The 17,446-nt window shown below is 39.0% G+C and overlaps 1 protein-coding gene across 5 annotated transcripts in view; it reads left to right on the forward strand.

Moving 5' to 3' along the window:
- The window catches only part of STAG1 (stromal antigen 1), a 237,727-nt gene that overhangs the window by 11,703 nt on the left and 208,578 nt on the right, over window positions 1-17,446 (forward strand). For 4 of the 5 annotated variants that reach the window (XM_014537494.1, XM_014537495.1, XM_014537497.1 and 1 more), the window contains exon 3: window positions 17,117-17,281. In XM_014537494.1, the coding sequence (XP_014392980.1) occupies window positions 17,117-17,281 (165 nt within the window). Of the gene's footprint in view, window positions 1-4,787; window positions 4,804-17,116; window positions 17,282-17,446 lie in introns of all 5 variants that reach the window. The other variant, XM_014537496.1, reaches the window with a different exon arrangement.

Genomic DNA, 17,446 nt, shown 5'->3' on the forward strand with positions numbered 1-17,446 from the left:
GATAGGGAGGTTGTGGCCCTGCCCCCTGTCACACACAGAGCCGCAGGGCAATCAGGGGATTGGGGAGCTCCCCCCTATCAGGCACAGAGGAGGGCTGATCAGGGGGTTGGGGTGCTGCCCCCTGTCACTCACAGAGCAGGGCCCATCAGGGGGGTTGGGGCTCCGTACCCTGTCACACACAGAGCAGGGTCGATCCGGGGGTTGGGGAGCTCCCCCCTGTCAAACACAGAGCCGCAGGGCAATCAGGGGATTGGGGAGCTCCCCCCTATCAGGCACAGAGGAGGGCTGATCAGGGGGTTGGGGTGCCTTCCCCTGTCACGAACAGAGTAGGGCGGATAGGGAGGTTGTGGCCCCGCCCCCTGTCACTCACAGAGCCACAGGGCGATCAGGGGGTTTGGGCGCTGCCCCCTGTCACACACAGAGCCGCAGGGCAATCAGGGGATTGGGGAGCTCCCCCCTATCAGGCACAGAGGAGGGCTGATCAGGGGGTTGGGGTGCCTTCCCCTGTCACGAACAGAGTAGGGCGGATAGGGAGGTTGTGGCCCCGCCCCCTGTCACTCACAGAGCCACAGGGCGATCAGGGGGTTTGGGCGCTGCCCCCTGTCACACACAGAGCCGCAGGGCAGTCAGGGGATTGGGGAGCTCCCCCCTATCAGGCACAGAGGAGGGCTGATCAGGGGGTTGGGGTGCCTTCCCCTGTCACGAACAGAGTAGGGCGGATAGGGAGGTTGTGGCCCCGCCCCCTGTCACTCACAGAGCCACAGGGCGATCAGGGGGTTTGGGCGCTGCCCCCTGTCACACACAGAGCCGCAGGGCGATCAGGGGGTTTGGGCGCTGCCCCCTGTCACGCTGATCCCGGTTCCGGGAGCCTCGCTGCTCCGCTGATCCCGGTGCTGGGAGGCATATTACCCTTTTACTATATAGGATAGAGGCCTGGTGCATGGGTGGGGGCTGGCTGGTTTGCCCTGAAGGGTGTCCTGGATCAGGGTGGGGGTCCCCACTGGGGTGCCTGGCCAGTCTGGGTGAGGGGCTGAGGGCTGTTTTCCGGCTGGCGAGTGACTAAAGCTTCCAACCGCTCCTTGTTTTCTTCTCTCTTTTTTTTTTTTTTCTGGGCCAGCTTTAGCTCTGAGGCCTCGCTGCTGAAAACATAGATACAATGTTGCGGTCCGAGCCCTGCTGAATGGAAGCCCTTTTCTGGGGTTTTGTTTAGCTTCTTATTTGCAACATAGTATATAGTTGCTTAGAGTTGCAACTGAGAGGCTGGCAAGTTAGGCGGAGAACGTTGGAATCTGCAGCAAGCAAGCCTCGTGCTCGCTTCAGTGCCTGGCTGCCGGCCGCCATCTTGGCTGACAGTTAATTTGCATATACTCACTGATTAGCCAATGAAAAGGGTAGCGGTCGTACGCCAATTACCATGTTTCTCTTTTATTAGTGTAGATATGGAATAGATAGATATATATCTTCTTTGTAGTGACTTAGTATTTTTTTATGTGTTTGCTGTTTCATCAGTGTTTGTTTGCCACAGTTTTTAATTAACTTCAGTGAAACTTCATACCCTTTACTTTTCCAGGATGACTTCTACCATTTTTCTCTACCTTACTTTTATCCTCCACGTTTATTTAAAGGGCAAAATATTATGGAGGAAAAGATATGCATTGTAATCACTCTTTATAATTCCTCTTAATTTTGTAGAAGTATTTGGTGGTACAACATTTTTTACAAAAACATTTTGAGAAAAGTGAAAGAGTCTTGCACTTAGAAGCTGGAGACTATTCTAGCTCCCCTTTGTATGATTTTTCTGAGACTCTAGGCAAATTACATTGCTTTTTCTGGGACTCATGGATATACTAGCAAAATTGGAAGTTAGACTAAACTTGCTTGAAGGTAGGAGAATAAACTTTTGCCTATGTGATTTCTTACTTGAATTTGTAGTAAGTAAATAGTACATGTTCATCTTATGTTTATAAAAATTGAAAAAAAAATCTTGACCAGGTAAGATAATAACATTCTAGAGACTTGTGTTAGTTAGATTTTAGTCCATATTTTCGTACTCGTTAACTCACATGGCTATCTACCTACACTTCCACCTGACCCAGGAATATGTCTTGATCTTGGAAACAAACAAGACTTTCTGAGTTTGTACTCTGGACTTTGCACTGAGATGGTAATTTTTATGTCACTTAAATCCTCACACCAATATTATGAAATAGTTCTTATATACAGTTAACAAAATACAAAACAAAAATAGAAGGTGGTAACTTTCCTAATGTAATTTGCCACAGACTTACTTGTTGTAGTATTATTTATAATAGTAAAAGATTCTAACTTCCAAACTCTTTTTTTTTAAGAATGCCAAAATGCCAAGCTATTACTTAATATAGAGAGGTATAATTGTCAGAATGGTCAGATTTGAGTTATGCCCCAGTACCTGTTCTGAAAATTGCATGGAGATTTTCTTACTAAAAATAAAAAATTATTAAGTAATTTGAGAGAAAGCAAGAAAGTGAGAGAAAAATATTGATTCGTTGTTCCACTTTCTTATGCATTCATTGGTTTGTTAATGTAAAAAAACAGGTGAAACCTGTAAAGAATTTTTGTGAGTTTATTTGAGCCAAACTGTTGACATATGCCGGGAAGCAGAACCTCAACAAATTGAGATAATGCTCCAGAGAATGGTGGGTTACATCTGTATTTACTAGTATACATTGCAATCAAAGGAAAGGCACATAGGTGGGTTACAGGAAATCCATTGGTGATAGACTAGAGAGGCAGGAGAAAGCAAAGCAGGGAAATCCCTGGGATTGGATAAAAAGTAAAATGATAGACACATACTTAGGTGGGTGCAGGAACAATTAACATAACAATGAAGGAATCTGTGGTATCTGTCCTGAAGCCCAGGCACATTAGGTTGTGCCCCAAGGGGTCGAGATAAAGGGAAGTTACAAGTTACCCAGACATTTCAAGGGTATGTTATTATAGATGCAAAAAGACAGATAGGCTTAGTTAAGGTAAAGGTTGACCTTGTCAGTGAAGATACTGGCCTAGGATGTAACTACCCACACCGCGGGTGGCCATTTGCCTCATAGTTACTGGTCCAGTGGTCATTCTGGTCGTTCTGCTGTTAGGGTCAATTTGCATATTACCATTTTATTATATAAGATTTTAATACTATGTATACTTTTGAGGAAGACTTCATGGGTTTCTGGTTTTATTCATTTACTCAGTCATTTACTCAGTCACATGATAGTAATAGTATATATAAGGACTTTCTGATATGGGCAATATTGTTTTCTATTTCTTAGTTCTTAGGGGACATCTCGTTTTTGTTATTTCTTTTTGGCGTACTTTTATTTCAAAGACTTTTGCTACTTATTAAACCACCCTTATTTTGCAGTTGTCCTAATTCATATTTGTTATAGCTCTCTACACAAGTAATTACTGATCTCTAAGTAAACACTATATAGTATCATGTTTATACTAACTCTGTGATTGCATTAACAAATAATGGACATCATTTTCTCTGTCTACACACACTACTCTTTTGGTGATCACATCCAATCTCATAACTTAAAATAACACATCTAAGCTTATGTCACTTAGATTTATGTCTCCGGCCTGGACTCCAGACTCATAACCAAATGTTTGTTGAACATCTTTACTTAAATATTTAATGGGCCAAAGATGTTTTAAAAACGAAACTCCCAAGCTTTCTATTCCCCTGCCCACCTCTCTTCCATATGGCAACTTCATCTCTCTGGCTGCTCAGGCTATAAATCTTTTAGTCATTTTGACTCTGTCTTTCTCAGCCTGTATCCATTCTATCAGCAAATCCTATCCAATTGATTTGAAAATAAACAAATTATTTTTCCTACAAAACTAGACTAAGCCACCATCATTATGCTTTTGCTCAGTCCTTTCAGTCTTGCTCTTTGTTTCAGGGCCCTCTGTTTCATCTTCTTGTTGAGGCCTCCCCTAAAGATTTAAAATGGCAAATCCTCACTCCTACCCAAGGGGACTTACAATTCCCTTCCGTGTGCATGTGCATGTGCGTGTGCGTGTGTGTTTTCTCCTTTCTTTAGAGCACTGTTGCTATCTAACATAGTATACATTTTATTTACTTACTGTCTCTCTCCCTCTAGAAGTTAAGCTGTATCTTTTTTTTTTTAACTGTGTCTGACTTTTCAGTACATGCTTATTTAATAAATGGTGTTTAATTCTGTTAAATCACCACTCTTTTTTTTCCTTTTTAAAATTCTTTTTATTTTGAAATAATTTCAGACATAGAAGAGTTACAAGAATGCAGATTGTCCAACTGTTAGCATTTTACTAGATTTGTTTTATATTTTCTCTCTATGTATACAAACACATATGCATATATATTATGTATAGTAGCATCATATATAAATATATATTATATACCTCTTATTTATTTTTTAACTGTTTGAGAATAAGTTGCAGACATGATGCCACTTTATTCCTAATGCTTCAATATGAATTTCCATGGACTAGTTTTTAGTTCTGACTTCCTTAATTTTCTTAAAATATACCAAAATTTTTCCAGAAACCCAGAATTAAAACATGAGTCACTATTGAATTTTCTACTCCAAAGTTTCTTCCCCTCTCTACTATATCTAATGAGATTGTACATCTGATGAAATTTTTATTTCACAGTGTCTTCTCTGTAATTCCCTTCTACTATCTCTCTACTTTTAATCTTTTTTGTTTTCCCTTTCATCCTTTGAAATACTTCCAGGTTCACTTTTTTAAAAAACATCGGTTGCCTCCAGCATGTGCTCTTACCAAGTATCGAACCCGGTACTTGATATGTGCCCTGACCAGGAATCAAACCCGCCAACCAACTAAGCCACACCGGCCAGGGTACCAGGTTAACCTTTGCAAAAACTTGTTCAAATAGCAAGAAGTGTCTTTGTTTTGGGGAATGTTCTTTTGACTTACCTTACACTTAATATTTTATTGTGTTTCCCTAATGATAGCCTTTCATTCAGTCAGATACATATCTTTGTCCTTCTGCACGTGGCTTGTGCTTTCCTACTTCTACACCTTAGTCCAGTGATGGCGAACCTATGACACGCGTGTCAGAGGTGACACGCGAACTCATTTTTTTGGTTGATTTTTCTTTGTTAAATGGCATTTAAATATATAAAATAAATATCAACAATATACATCTTTGTTTTACTATGGTTGCAAATTTAAAAAATTTCTATATGTGACACGGCACCAGAGTTAAGTTAGGGTTTTTCAAAATGCTGACACGCCGAGCTCAAAAGGTTCGCCATCACTGCCTTAGTCTATGGTGTTTTGTCTTTCTGGAATCCTCGTTTCCTAAGTTCTATTTATGCTGATCTTACTGATTTTACTAATTCATTAAATTCCAACTTGCAGCTCATCTATTCTGTGAAACTTTTCCTGTTCACAGCTACTAGAAGTAATCTTTTCCTTCATAGAGCCCTTTCAACACTTGTCTTGAACCAAATTCCTTTACAGAATATTTTTATATACTATAGTTTACTATATTATATTGTAGTTACTTGCGTTTCTGTTTTTCTTTCAATTATATGTATCTAAAGATTTTGCACTAAGCTGTTGCAGTTACGTTTATACATTATTTGTGAAAGGTAGGGGTTATTTCATATTTATAACATATGAATAAATACAGGTAAGGCACAAAGGTAAAGAAAGTTGGTGTCTCTGTGTCTCTTAAAGCTTATAGAAAAGTTATTGCTCATTCATACTGCAATGTATCCTATTCATAGCTTTGGGATAGAGTAATTTTGAATAATTTTCCTATACTGCCATACTAACTTTTACTTAAAACTGTTTACCAGAAGTGTAAGTATACATTTAGATTAAATAGTATATAGTTGTAGTAAGGCATTTGTCTTAAAGATTAATTAAAAACCTCTGACACTAAATTGCAACATTTTCACAAAGATGCAGTGAAGAGTGTATATCTTTGTTACTTCCTGAGAATATTGTCCATAACATTCATTACATAATACATTGAGGCAGGCTTTGTTTTAGGTAGTTTTATTTTTCTACAGATATTTATTAACATCTTTTTCTCCCTACTGTTTGCTTTGAATTAGCTACAGCAATGAACATATAATCCTAGAGTCTATATTATTAACTCTGTGGACCATAGAAATCTTTCTTATACCAATGTTTATGAAAAAGAAAGCACAAGCATTTCTCCTCCACCGTCAATTGTCAATTGTATTAGAACAGGGGTCCTCAAACTACAGCCCGCGGGCCACATGCAAATACAAATATTGTATTTGTTCCCGTTTTGTTTTTTTACTTCAAAATAAGATATGTGCAGTGTGCATAGGAATTTGTTCATAGTTTTTTTTTTTAAACTATAGTCCGGCCCTCCAATGGTCTGAGGGACACTGAACTGGCCCCCTGTTTAAAAAGTTTGAGGACCCCTGTATTAGAATGTTGAAAAGTACATCTTAAATACTGTAAGCTCTTTGAAAGCTACTAGAGACCCAGTCCACGGAATTCGTGCACTCGGGGGTGGGGGGAGTTTCTCAGCCCGGCCTGCACCCTCTTGCAGCCTGGGAGCCCTTGGGGGATGTCCGACTGGCGTGGAGGCGGGAAAGGCTCCCACCACCACCACCACCACCGCTGCGCTCGCCAGGCATGAGCCTGGCTTCTGGCTGAGCGGCACTCCCTCTTATAGGAGTGCACTGACCACCAGGGGCAGATGCTCAAAGGAGCTGCCCCTGGTGGTCAGTGCACGTCATAGCAACCGGTTGTTCTGCCGTTCAGTCGATTTGCATATTAGCCTTTTATTATATAGGATAGGATGTGTTGTGCTACATGCAAGGGTCAGTGTTTTTATGTGTCTGGTACATAGTAACTACATGATGAATAAAGAAATCAAAGTTATGTTGCCTGAGCAAAAAATCTGATTTCTAATACCTTGTATTCTGTAAATTGAGTCAAATTCAGATTATGCATATTTAGCAGTAATATCACATATGTATCATTTGGGTACGAATTATGAAAGGTAGAATAAGTGAGACTCCAGGAGTCAAAACATAAATTACACATGACTACTAAGTTGAAGCAGTATTTGGGAAGAGTTCTACTTGCTATTAATAGAAGAAAGATTTCCTAGCTTGGGAGTAGATGGAGTAAGCTGATCTTTTTCCATGAAGAAGACTATGTCTCTGGGATCAGTAAGCCTTTAAAGATCTGTGTTGAGCTAGAAGAGCTAGTGTGTATACAGGTCTGGCAGACTGTTGTGGCCTGGGATTCAAGGATAGGACTTTAGTCCCTGGAGTAAATGGATAATCCTATATAATAAAAGCCTAATATGCTAAGTCTCCAGTCGTCTGGTTGTCCGTTCAACCAATCAAAGCGTAATATGCTAATGATATGCTAAGGCCACTCAACCACTCGCTATGATGTGCACTGACCACCAGGGAGCAGACGCTCCAACCGGTAGGTTAGCTTGCTGCTGGGGTCCGGACAATCGGGACTGAGTGAGACGGGCTGGACATGCCCTGGAGCCCTCCTGCGTTCCCTCCCCAGCTGGCCAACCTCTCACATGCTTCCCTGGCCTCGATCGTGCACCAGTGGGGTCCATTGGCCTGGTCTGTGTCCTCTTGCAATCTGGGCTGAGGGGGCCCCCCCCCCCACTAGCACACAAATTTCGTTCACCGGGCCTCTAGTAGTAGGATAAGACTAGTTCAAGAGGAACTGGGTTACTGAGTAGATTACTAAGGTATTATTAACCTGCAAATTAAGGCCAAGACACAGCTCTTTATTTTTTTATTTTGTTAATCCTCATTCATTATTTTTTCATTCATTTTTAGAGAGAGTGGAAAGTGGGAGTGAAGGGAAAAAAAGAGGCAGACAGACATTGATTGGTTGCCTCCCGCATGCTCCCTGACCAGGGCCAGGCATTGAACCTGCAACCTAAGTTGTGCCCTGGAATGGGGAACGAACCCTTGACCCTTTAGTGCACGGGCCGGTGCTCTAACCACTAAGTGACACCCGCCAGGACAAAGACTCAGTTGTTAAGATGGCACAACATGAGAACTGGACCAACCAAGCACGTTTTACATAGAACATCATCCATTTCTTTGATTTGAGAGCACCTTTGGTCCTTGTTCAGGAATGGGACTACAGGTGGCCTGACCTGTGTGGCCAAAAAAGTATAGGGAAGGCAGCCTGGCAAGTCACAAGTAATTAAAGGATTGTGTATGTATTATTACTCTTTAAATTGTACTCCTTGCATATAAGCTAAAGATTGAGTGAGCCCTGTTAGGATTTTCCCTCTACCTTACTTACTCTTTTAATAGTGAGTCTTTCTGAACATCAGCTTTTGGGTTGTCTTTCTGCATCATCTACACTAATAAAAGAGAAACATGATAATTGGCGTACGACCGCTACCCTTTTCATTGGCTAATCAGTGAGTATATGCAAATTAACTGTCAGCCAAGATGGCGGCCGGCAGCTATGCACTGAAGATATTCTGTAGCTTTAGTAGTTAAGCCATAGTACTTGCCTCAGATATAGACTAATTGGGGGGAGGGGGGCTGAGCTCAGAAACACAAATAGCATTGTAATCAGTAGGGAAAAGATTCAGTTTATTATCTTTGCTGGGGAGGAGAAGATACCTGCCTTGCACCACACACAAAATGCAGATGTGAAAGAGAACTTTAGACTATAACTTATGAAAGATGACAGCATATGGAAGATTTTTTAAGAAGGTACACAAGTATATATCATATAAGATTTTAAATTGATGTGCTCAAATTTAAATTGATAAATTTGAGCACATTAAAGTCATTCTCTGAAATTAATACAAATATATTTTTAAAAAATCCTAAATTTGGTTGGATTTGAAAAGCTAAACTTAAAATAACCAACATAAATTTGAGAAGAAAGGAAAGGGGCTCACTCTGCAGATATCAATACTCTTGAGAAGCAATGGCTAAAATTCTGTGATATTATAGGTATGAACAAATACAGCAATGAACAGACTATAAAGCCCCAATCAGACATTTATTTTACAGGGATTTGATATGTGACAGGAGTGGCATTATGAATTATTAAAGAAAAAGTAAATTATTTAAGTGCTGATAAAAATTATTTAAGTCTGTCCTTACAGGAGATGTTTAGATTGCTATCTCACCCCTTAAATAAAAACCAATTCCTGATATGTTGGAAACCTAAATGTGAAAAATAAAACTAAAATGTCTGTGAGAATACATAGGGGGAATCCTATATAACACAAGACTAATATGCAAATTGTCCCCTTGGGAGTTCGACCGGGAGACCAGGAGTTCCATCGCTCGCTATGATGTGCGGTGACCACCAGGGGGCAGCGTGGAACATGGTGGGTGACCAGCGGGAGTGGCCGGGCACTGAGTGAGCGAGGGAAGGAGGAGGCAGGGAGGCCTGGAGGCGGGGAACCTGATCGGCCCTGATTCCTGGCCAGGCCTAAAGACCCTACCTGTGCACGAATTTCGTGCACCGGGCCTCTAGTATCTTTATAACATCAGGGTACTTTTTCATGCCTTAGATTCCTCATTTATAATTAACTAGAGGCCCGATGCATCAAATTTGTGCAAGAGTAGGCCTACTTTCTCCCGGCTGCCCGCACCAGCTTCCCTCTGGCACCCGGGACCCATGCTTCCCTCCTTCTGCCAGCAGGCACCTGGGACCAGGCTTCCCTCATCCAGAAGGTCATTCAGAAGGACGTCGGGTCTAATTAGCATATTACGCTTTTATTATTATAGATGGTACCTATTCCACTGGATTCTGATGAGAATTAAATGAGTTAATGCTTACCTGACTCTCAGACTTTGTCATAGTTAGCATTTAGTATATGTTTCCTACTGTAGTTGGGTGCAGAAAGGGGTTTCTTTGAAAAGAAGCTAAGTTGTATCATAAATACCATGGTTAAAATATAAAATTGTGTTCTAAAAGACAAAGTAAAATAAATATTCCAAAGATTTGGAGATTTTTTTGAAATACATATACAGTGATAGGGTTTATCTATATATATAATCTATATATATAAAAGGCTATGTGACCGACTGTATGACCATCCGACCAACCAACCGACCGGCCGGTACATATGACGCGCACTGGCAATTTAAAAATAAACAATGCACGATAGATATAAAGCTCTCGCTGGCGCCGATCTAGACAGTAGGAATATTCCTACCTAAATCCATTTTCAGACATGGTCAGTTATATGTTGCTTTCTCTCAAGTTCGAAGAGCATGTGATATTAAAGGTGTAAATACTTCATCACAAGGTAAATTAGTCAAGCACTCTGAAAGTGTTTTTTTACTCTTACTGTGGTATACAAAGAGATGTTAGAATAAGTTTAATCAATTTATCAGTCATTGTTTTTATCAGTGTTGTTTTTATATCATATCTTTGTTGTTATATCGTGTTATTTATTAGTCAATTTATATATTATTTACATACACATTTTGCTAATTTTCTTTCATCTCTGACACTTCTATTATAAAGGGCAAATAGCGTTATTAAAGTATTTTTCTAATTGCTTTTCTATGTGCATGAATTCGTGCACCAGGCCACTAGTTACTATATATTACTGTCTAGATCTATACTAGGAAAATCATCCTTCTGATAATGGGGGAAAATATGGATAGAACCTAGATAAGATCAAATGGGTTTCTGTTTTTTTATCTATATTTTTTGCCATATTTATAACCAATGCTAAAAGACTTTTGAGTGTGAGAATTATGGGTATTTTACTTTTACACACACAAATATTCCTAAACATACACAGGCTTATTTGTTGTATTATTATTTGTAATAATGGAAGATCCCAAACAAAATAAATGTCCATCAACAGATTAATGGCTAAGTAAAGTAACATACATCTCTGCTGTGGAGCATTGTAGCTTTTAGAAAATAATAAGACATTTTCTAGATCTTGATAGAAATTGACTACAAAATATATTGATAATGAAAATAGGATGATGCACATCTGTGCATAAGATATCTTTTGAGACCCTGCTTTCAGTTCTTTTAGTTTTTTTCTCAATATTTTTATTGTTGAAATACATGTAAGATTTAACCAACTTAATCATTTTTAAGTGTACAGTTCAGTTTTATGAAATATATTCATAATGTTGTGCAGTCATTACCACCATCCATCTTTAAACTCCCCATTCTCTCCTCCCCTTAGTCTCTGGCAATCACCATTCCACTTGTTGACTCTGATTTTGACTAAGTATCTGATATAAGTGGAATCATACAGTATTTGTCTTCTTGTTACTAACTTACATTATTTAGCATAATGTCCTCGAGGTTCATCCATGTTGTAGCATATGTCAGAATTTTCTTCCATTTTAAGACTGAATTAACATTCCAGTGTACATGTATAGCACATTTGGTTATCCATCCACCAATGGATTGCTTCCAAGTTTTAGCTATTATGAACAATGTTGCTATGAGCATGGTTATACAGATATCTTTTGAGACTCTGCTTTCAGTTCTTTTAGATATATATCCAGATGTGTAAATTGCTGGATCACATGGAATTCTATTGTTAATATTTTGAGGAATAGCCATACTGTTATCCACAATAGCTGTACCATATTTTACATTTTCAGCAACAGTGCACAAGAATTGCAATTTTTCCAAATCCTCCCCAAGACTTATATTCTTTTTTTGGTAGTAGCCACCTGCCAAAACTTGTTTTCTCTTTTTTTGATAATAGCCCCTTGTAGGTATAAGGTGGCATCTCATTGTAGTTTTGATTTTCATTTCTCCATTGATTAGTGATATTGAGCATCTTTTCATGTGCTTATTGGCCATTTGTTTATCTTCTTTGGAGAAATGTCTATTCAAATGAGTCCTTTAACCATTTTCAGATATGTTGTTTTGTTGTTTTAAGAGGCTTTTGTATATCCTGGGTATTGATTTCATATCAGATATATGATTTGCAAATATGTTTTCCTATTCCAGTGATGGCGAACCTTTTGAGCTCGGCGTGTCAGCATTTTGAAAAACCCTAACTTAACTCTGGTGCCGTGTCACATATAGAAATTTTTTTAATTTGCAACCATAGTAAAACAAAGATGTATATTGTTGATATTTATTTTATATATTTGAATGCCATTTAACACAGAAAAATCAACCAAAAAAAATGAGTTCGCGTGTCACCTCTGACATGCGTGTCATAGGTTCGCCATCACTGTCCTATTCTGTGGGTTGTTTTTTTTACTCTTCATTGAATAGTGTTGGTACTCTTTTTTTTTTTTAAAGGAATTTTTTTTTAATATATTTTATTGATTTTTTACAGAGAGGAAGGGGAAGGGATAGAGAGAAACATCGTTCAGCTGCCTCCTGCACACCCCCTAGTGGGGATGTGCCCTCAACCAAAGTACATGCCCTTGACTGGAATCGAACCTGGGACCTTTGAGTCTGCAGGCCGACGCTGTATCCACTGAGCCAAACCGGTCAGGGCAAGTGTTGGTATTCTTGTCAAAAAGTATTTAATCATGTATGTGAGGGTTTATTTCTCAGGTCTCTATTCTTTTCAATTGGTAGGCTTGCCTTTATGTTAGCACTACAGTTTTGATTACTATAGCTTTGTAGTAAGTTTTGCAATCAGAAAATGTGTGTCTTTCAGTGTTGTTCTTTATTCAAGATTGTTTTGGCTACTCAACATCCTTTGAGATTTTCTATTAAATAAAAATTTTCTTTTCTATTTCTCCAAAAAGGTCATTGGGATTTTGATAGATATTTCATTGAATCTGTTGATCGCTTTGGGTAGTATTGACATCTTAACAATACTGAGTCTTCCAATTTATGTACATGGGATAGGGTTTCCATTTATTTATGCCTTTTAAAAATTTTACTTTTGCATTTTTTTATTATGTTTAAATGTCTCTGGAAGGACATATAGGAATGAATGATATGTCATTCAGGAATTGCAAATTAAGAAAGATACCATTACACATCTGTTAGAATGGCTGAAATTTAAAAACCTGACAATTAACAATTTCATGGCAAGGATGTGAAGGAACAGGAACTCTTATTTTTTGCTGGTGGATAGACAAAATGGTACAGCCATTTTGGAAAGTAGTTTTGCAGTTTCATACAAAGCTAAAAATAATTTTACCGTATTATTCAGTAATCATCCTTCTAAGTGTTTATACTGCTTTGAAAATAACGTCCACACAAAGCCTTGCATGTGAGTGTGTATAATCACTTTATGCCTAATTACCAAAAATGGTGACTGAGATGTCCATTATTAGGTAAAGGGACGACAATTGTGGCACATCCATATAATGGAATATTATTTAGAAATAGAAAGAAGTTTACTATATAGCCACTGGAAGACATGGGTGACTCTTCAATGCAAATTATTAAAATGAAAGATGCCAGTTTGAAAAGGCTACACATACTGTGTAATTTCAATTATATGACTGACTATAAAAGACTATAGTGATGACAAAAAAAATTTAGCATTTGTCAAGAGAAAATGGGAAGTTTGAATAGGTGAAGCTCAGGGATCTTTTAAGGTGATGAAACTTTTCTCTATGATACCAGAATCATGCATACACAACACTATGCATTTGTTAAAAAGAGTGAATTTTATGAATATAGAGTAGAGGCCCAGTGCACGAAATTTGTGCATGGGTAGGGGGGGGGTCCCTCAGCCTGGCCTGCACCATCTCCAATCTGGGACCCCTTGGGGGCGCTCGGGACCACGGGGCAGGTGGCTTGTTCCTCTCCCAGGCCGCAGGTGCTGGCGCCCAGGACCACGGGGTGGGCAGCTTGTCCCTCTCCCGGGCCGCAGGTGCAGACACAGCCTCTGGCGCCCAGGACTGCAGGGCAGGTGGCTTGTTTTTCTTCCGGGCCACAGGCACTGGTGCCCGAGACCGCAGGGCAGGCAGCTTGTCCCTCTCCTGGGCTGCAGGTGCAGACATAGCCTCTGCCACCCGGACCGTGGGACAGGCGCAGCCGCTGGCGCCTGGGACCGCGGGGACCATGGGGACCACGGGGCGTGCGGCTTGTCCCTCTCCCAGGCCACAGCCTGGCTGGTCCCCATTCCTCTCTCACGAGCTCATTTGTGCCTGGCTGGTACCCATTCCTCTCTCCCCAGTGTTGAGTGTCTGAGCTGTTATGGTGTGAGGGTGTGATGACAATTTGCATATTAGCTCTTTATTATATAGCTTGTTTAAAATTCACACACATGTGTACACACTCATACTGATGGGAATATGTCAAATGGACATAGAAGCCAACTAAAGCTTCCCAATGGCCACAGCTGAAACCAGTTGAACAAGAAAATAAAATAGTGTTGGAATATAATCCAAAGTATAATATAAATGTTGATTAGCCCACATTAGTATAAATGATTAAATGTATAACTGAGAATAGACAAATCTCCCACTCTGAAGGATTCCAAATAACATGTGTAAATATTTCTCCCTCAGGGGCGTGGAGTATAATTTCCCATCCCTGAAATGTGGGTGCTTGTGATAACTTTGTTCCAAAGGGTACAGTATGGAAAATGGAGTAAAAGTAACTTTACAGTGGAGAAACTTGACAAACATTACCTTAACCAACTGATTAAGGTCAACATTAACAGTAATAAATTGTGTTGATAATATATATGTACTCTTGATATGAGGAACTTAAAAGTAACACTTTATCTCTCAGATCATCCCAAACCTACAGTTCCAGTCTAGTCATGGGAAAAACAAGAGACAAACCCAGTTGGGAAGCATTGTGCAAAATACTTGACCAGTAATTTCTCAAAACTGTCAAGGTCACCAAAAATCAGGCAAATCTAAAAACGGTCACAGCCAAGAGTAGTTTATTTATTCTGGGTGGAGTCCTCAAAAAGAAAAAGGTCATTAGGCAAAAACTAAGAAAGTCTGAAGTATGGACTTTTGTTAATGTACCAATATTGGTTCATTAAATTGTAGCAAATGTATCAGACAAATGGTAACTAGATGTGATGTATATGGGAATTCTCTGTACTGTCTTCACCATTTTGAGGGGGTAAATATAAAACTTCTAAATAATATAATTAAATAAGCAGTAAGCTCACTATGTATAAATCCACACACAAAAGTGGTTGTAAGGCTATTTATTAAAAGGAGTGAAAGTGTACTAAGAACACAGGAATATAAAATGAAGGGAACAATACTGTAAGCTGGGAGAGAAGCCCCTCCATGCTACGCTTTGTAGTATTCCTCCAGTGCCCTCTAGTTACAAAGCCTAACACTGCAGCAGATGACAAAAGATAAATGTTTACAGGGTTCAGCTCCAGCATCACAAAGTGGGACAAATAAGGGTGGATTTGGAGGTGAAGGGCAATAAATTAATAACTGAACAAGCTATTAGGAAAATAAATCACTCAAAAGAGAATATAAATACTGAGAACAGATGCTCAAGAGCAAGCATGTCAAACTCAAAGGCTAACACAGGCCAAATAAACAAGGTTTAAGTTTATGTGGGCTGCAAAAAAACAAAAGCTTCAATTTTCATAGAAACATAGGTTTATTTCGATAGAGACATGCTGAATACAAAGGGCTGAAATAAATGAGTAATCGTTCATATAAAATAAGAACATTTTAATAAAAATTAACATTTTTTCTTGAACTTTAACTTACTAGGTACTGAATAACTGCACAAATTAATAAGCGTAACGCAAATAAACGTATTTTTCTTGTTCTCTGAAAGTGAAATATTTTCTGTTGCGCACACCTAACAAGTCAGTCCAAGACTAATGACGTGGCAATTGGCTGCTAAAATACTTGCTGCTAGTATTAGTGGAGAGAAATGGTGCGCCTGCACATAAGGCGCGTAAGGGAAATGAATGCAACACTATTATGGTAATCAGTATTATCGAACATTGTTCGTTATTAATAATTATATGTAACAGGATTTGTAAAAATTAAGTTACGAAATCTTTATTGAAACGTTTCTTACATACCGTTATATTGGCTGGGCCACAAAAATATTCGTTGTGGGCCACGAGTTTGACATGCTTGCTCAAGAGAGACCTAAGGTAACACTAAACAGATAAGGAATATAGGGAGGGAGAAGGTATCTGAAATGAAAGGAAGATATCATGAGGCCTGTTGAGAGTTTCAAGAAATATTTATTGCAATTAACAACATTAATTTCATGGGTGAGTTTGGCAAAGCAGCAACCATGATGCGTTTATATATAAATGAAATTTATGCGAATAATAACAGCAAGTGCAAGCAATTCTATCAAATTACCCTTCGCTCTAAAGGTGAGACATAGGTAAGGTGGTAGTGTTGATTTTTTTTTTTTTTAAACTGGTGACATGAGCCCTAGCCAGGTGGCTCAGTTGGTTTGAGTGTCCTCCAAGGTTGCAGAGCACATACAAGAATCAATGATATGCCAAGGTTGCAGGTTTGATCCCCCGTCAGAGCACACAGGAATCAACCAAATAATGAATGCATGGATGGGTGGGGCAACAGATCGATGTTTCTCTCCATCTTTTCCTTCCTCTCCCTCTCTCCCCTCCCCTACTCTCTGCTTTCCCTCTCTCTAAAATCAATTTTAAAAATTTGAAAACTTGGGGCATGAGATGGGATGTTAATTGAAGTTTGTAAACTCCAGCAAGGCAGGAATGTTTACTTTGCTTATTTCCATATTTCCAGTACCTAGAGTGGTTCCAAATATGTTCAAATGTATATTTGTTGCATGAGTGGCTAAGAAATACTTGTGCACTTAAGTAGAAGTCAAATATACACTATTTCCAAGTAGTTTTATTGAGCAGGGTTTCTGAAGAAGGAGAGTATTGAGGAGGGTACAAAGAAGGATATGTCAAGAAGGGACATGGTTAAAATGTTCAACCTTGGCATTATTGTTGTACAAAATACTAAATCCTTTTTCTTTAACTTTATTTTCATGCCTTTCTAAATTAACTTGTGCTTTTATCACTGAAAACAAGTGTAAATCTTCCTATGGTTAGATTATGTTTCTTGCCTTTAGTAATATAGTGCTAACTACCTTTCACAGGATTAAACATAATTTGAGATCATTCTGCCTAAAGCAAAGTATGCCTGCATTTATTTTTTTTCTTCATCTTTTTATTCAGTCTACAAATAAGAAACCTCGAAAATCTCCAGGAGAGAAGAGTAGAATTGAAGCCGGAATTAGAGGAACAGGCCGTGGAAGAGCTAATGGGCACCCTCAACAGAATGGTGAAGGGGAGCCTGTCACATTATTTGAAGTGGTGAAACTGGGGAAAAGTGCAATGCAGGTAAATTTTAAGTGTTTTTATTTTATTTATAATAGTCAATATATAGTAATAGTCAATTTATGTGGAACTTGTTAGTGTATAGATTGATATTTTATATACTCTATTTTTTGAAATTTATAATTCTACTTTTCTATAAAATTCTTTATTGATGAAAGTATTACATAA

Source organism: Myotis brandtii, unplaced genomic scaffold (genome assembly GCF_000412655.1).
Source record: "Myotis brandtii unplaced genomic scaffold, ASM41265v1 scaffold18, whole genome shotgun sequence".
Classification (NCBI taxonomy): Eukaryota; Metazoa; Chordata; class Mammalia; order Chiroptera; family Vespertilionidae; genus Myotis; species Myotis brandtii.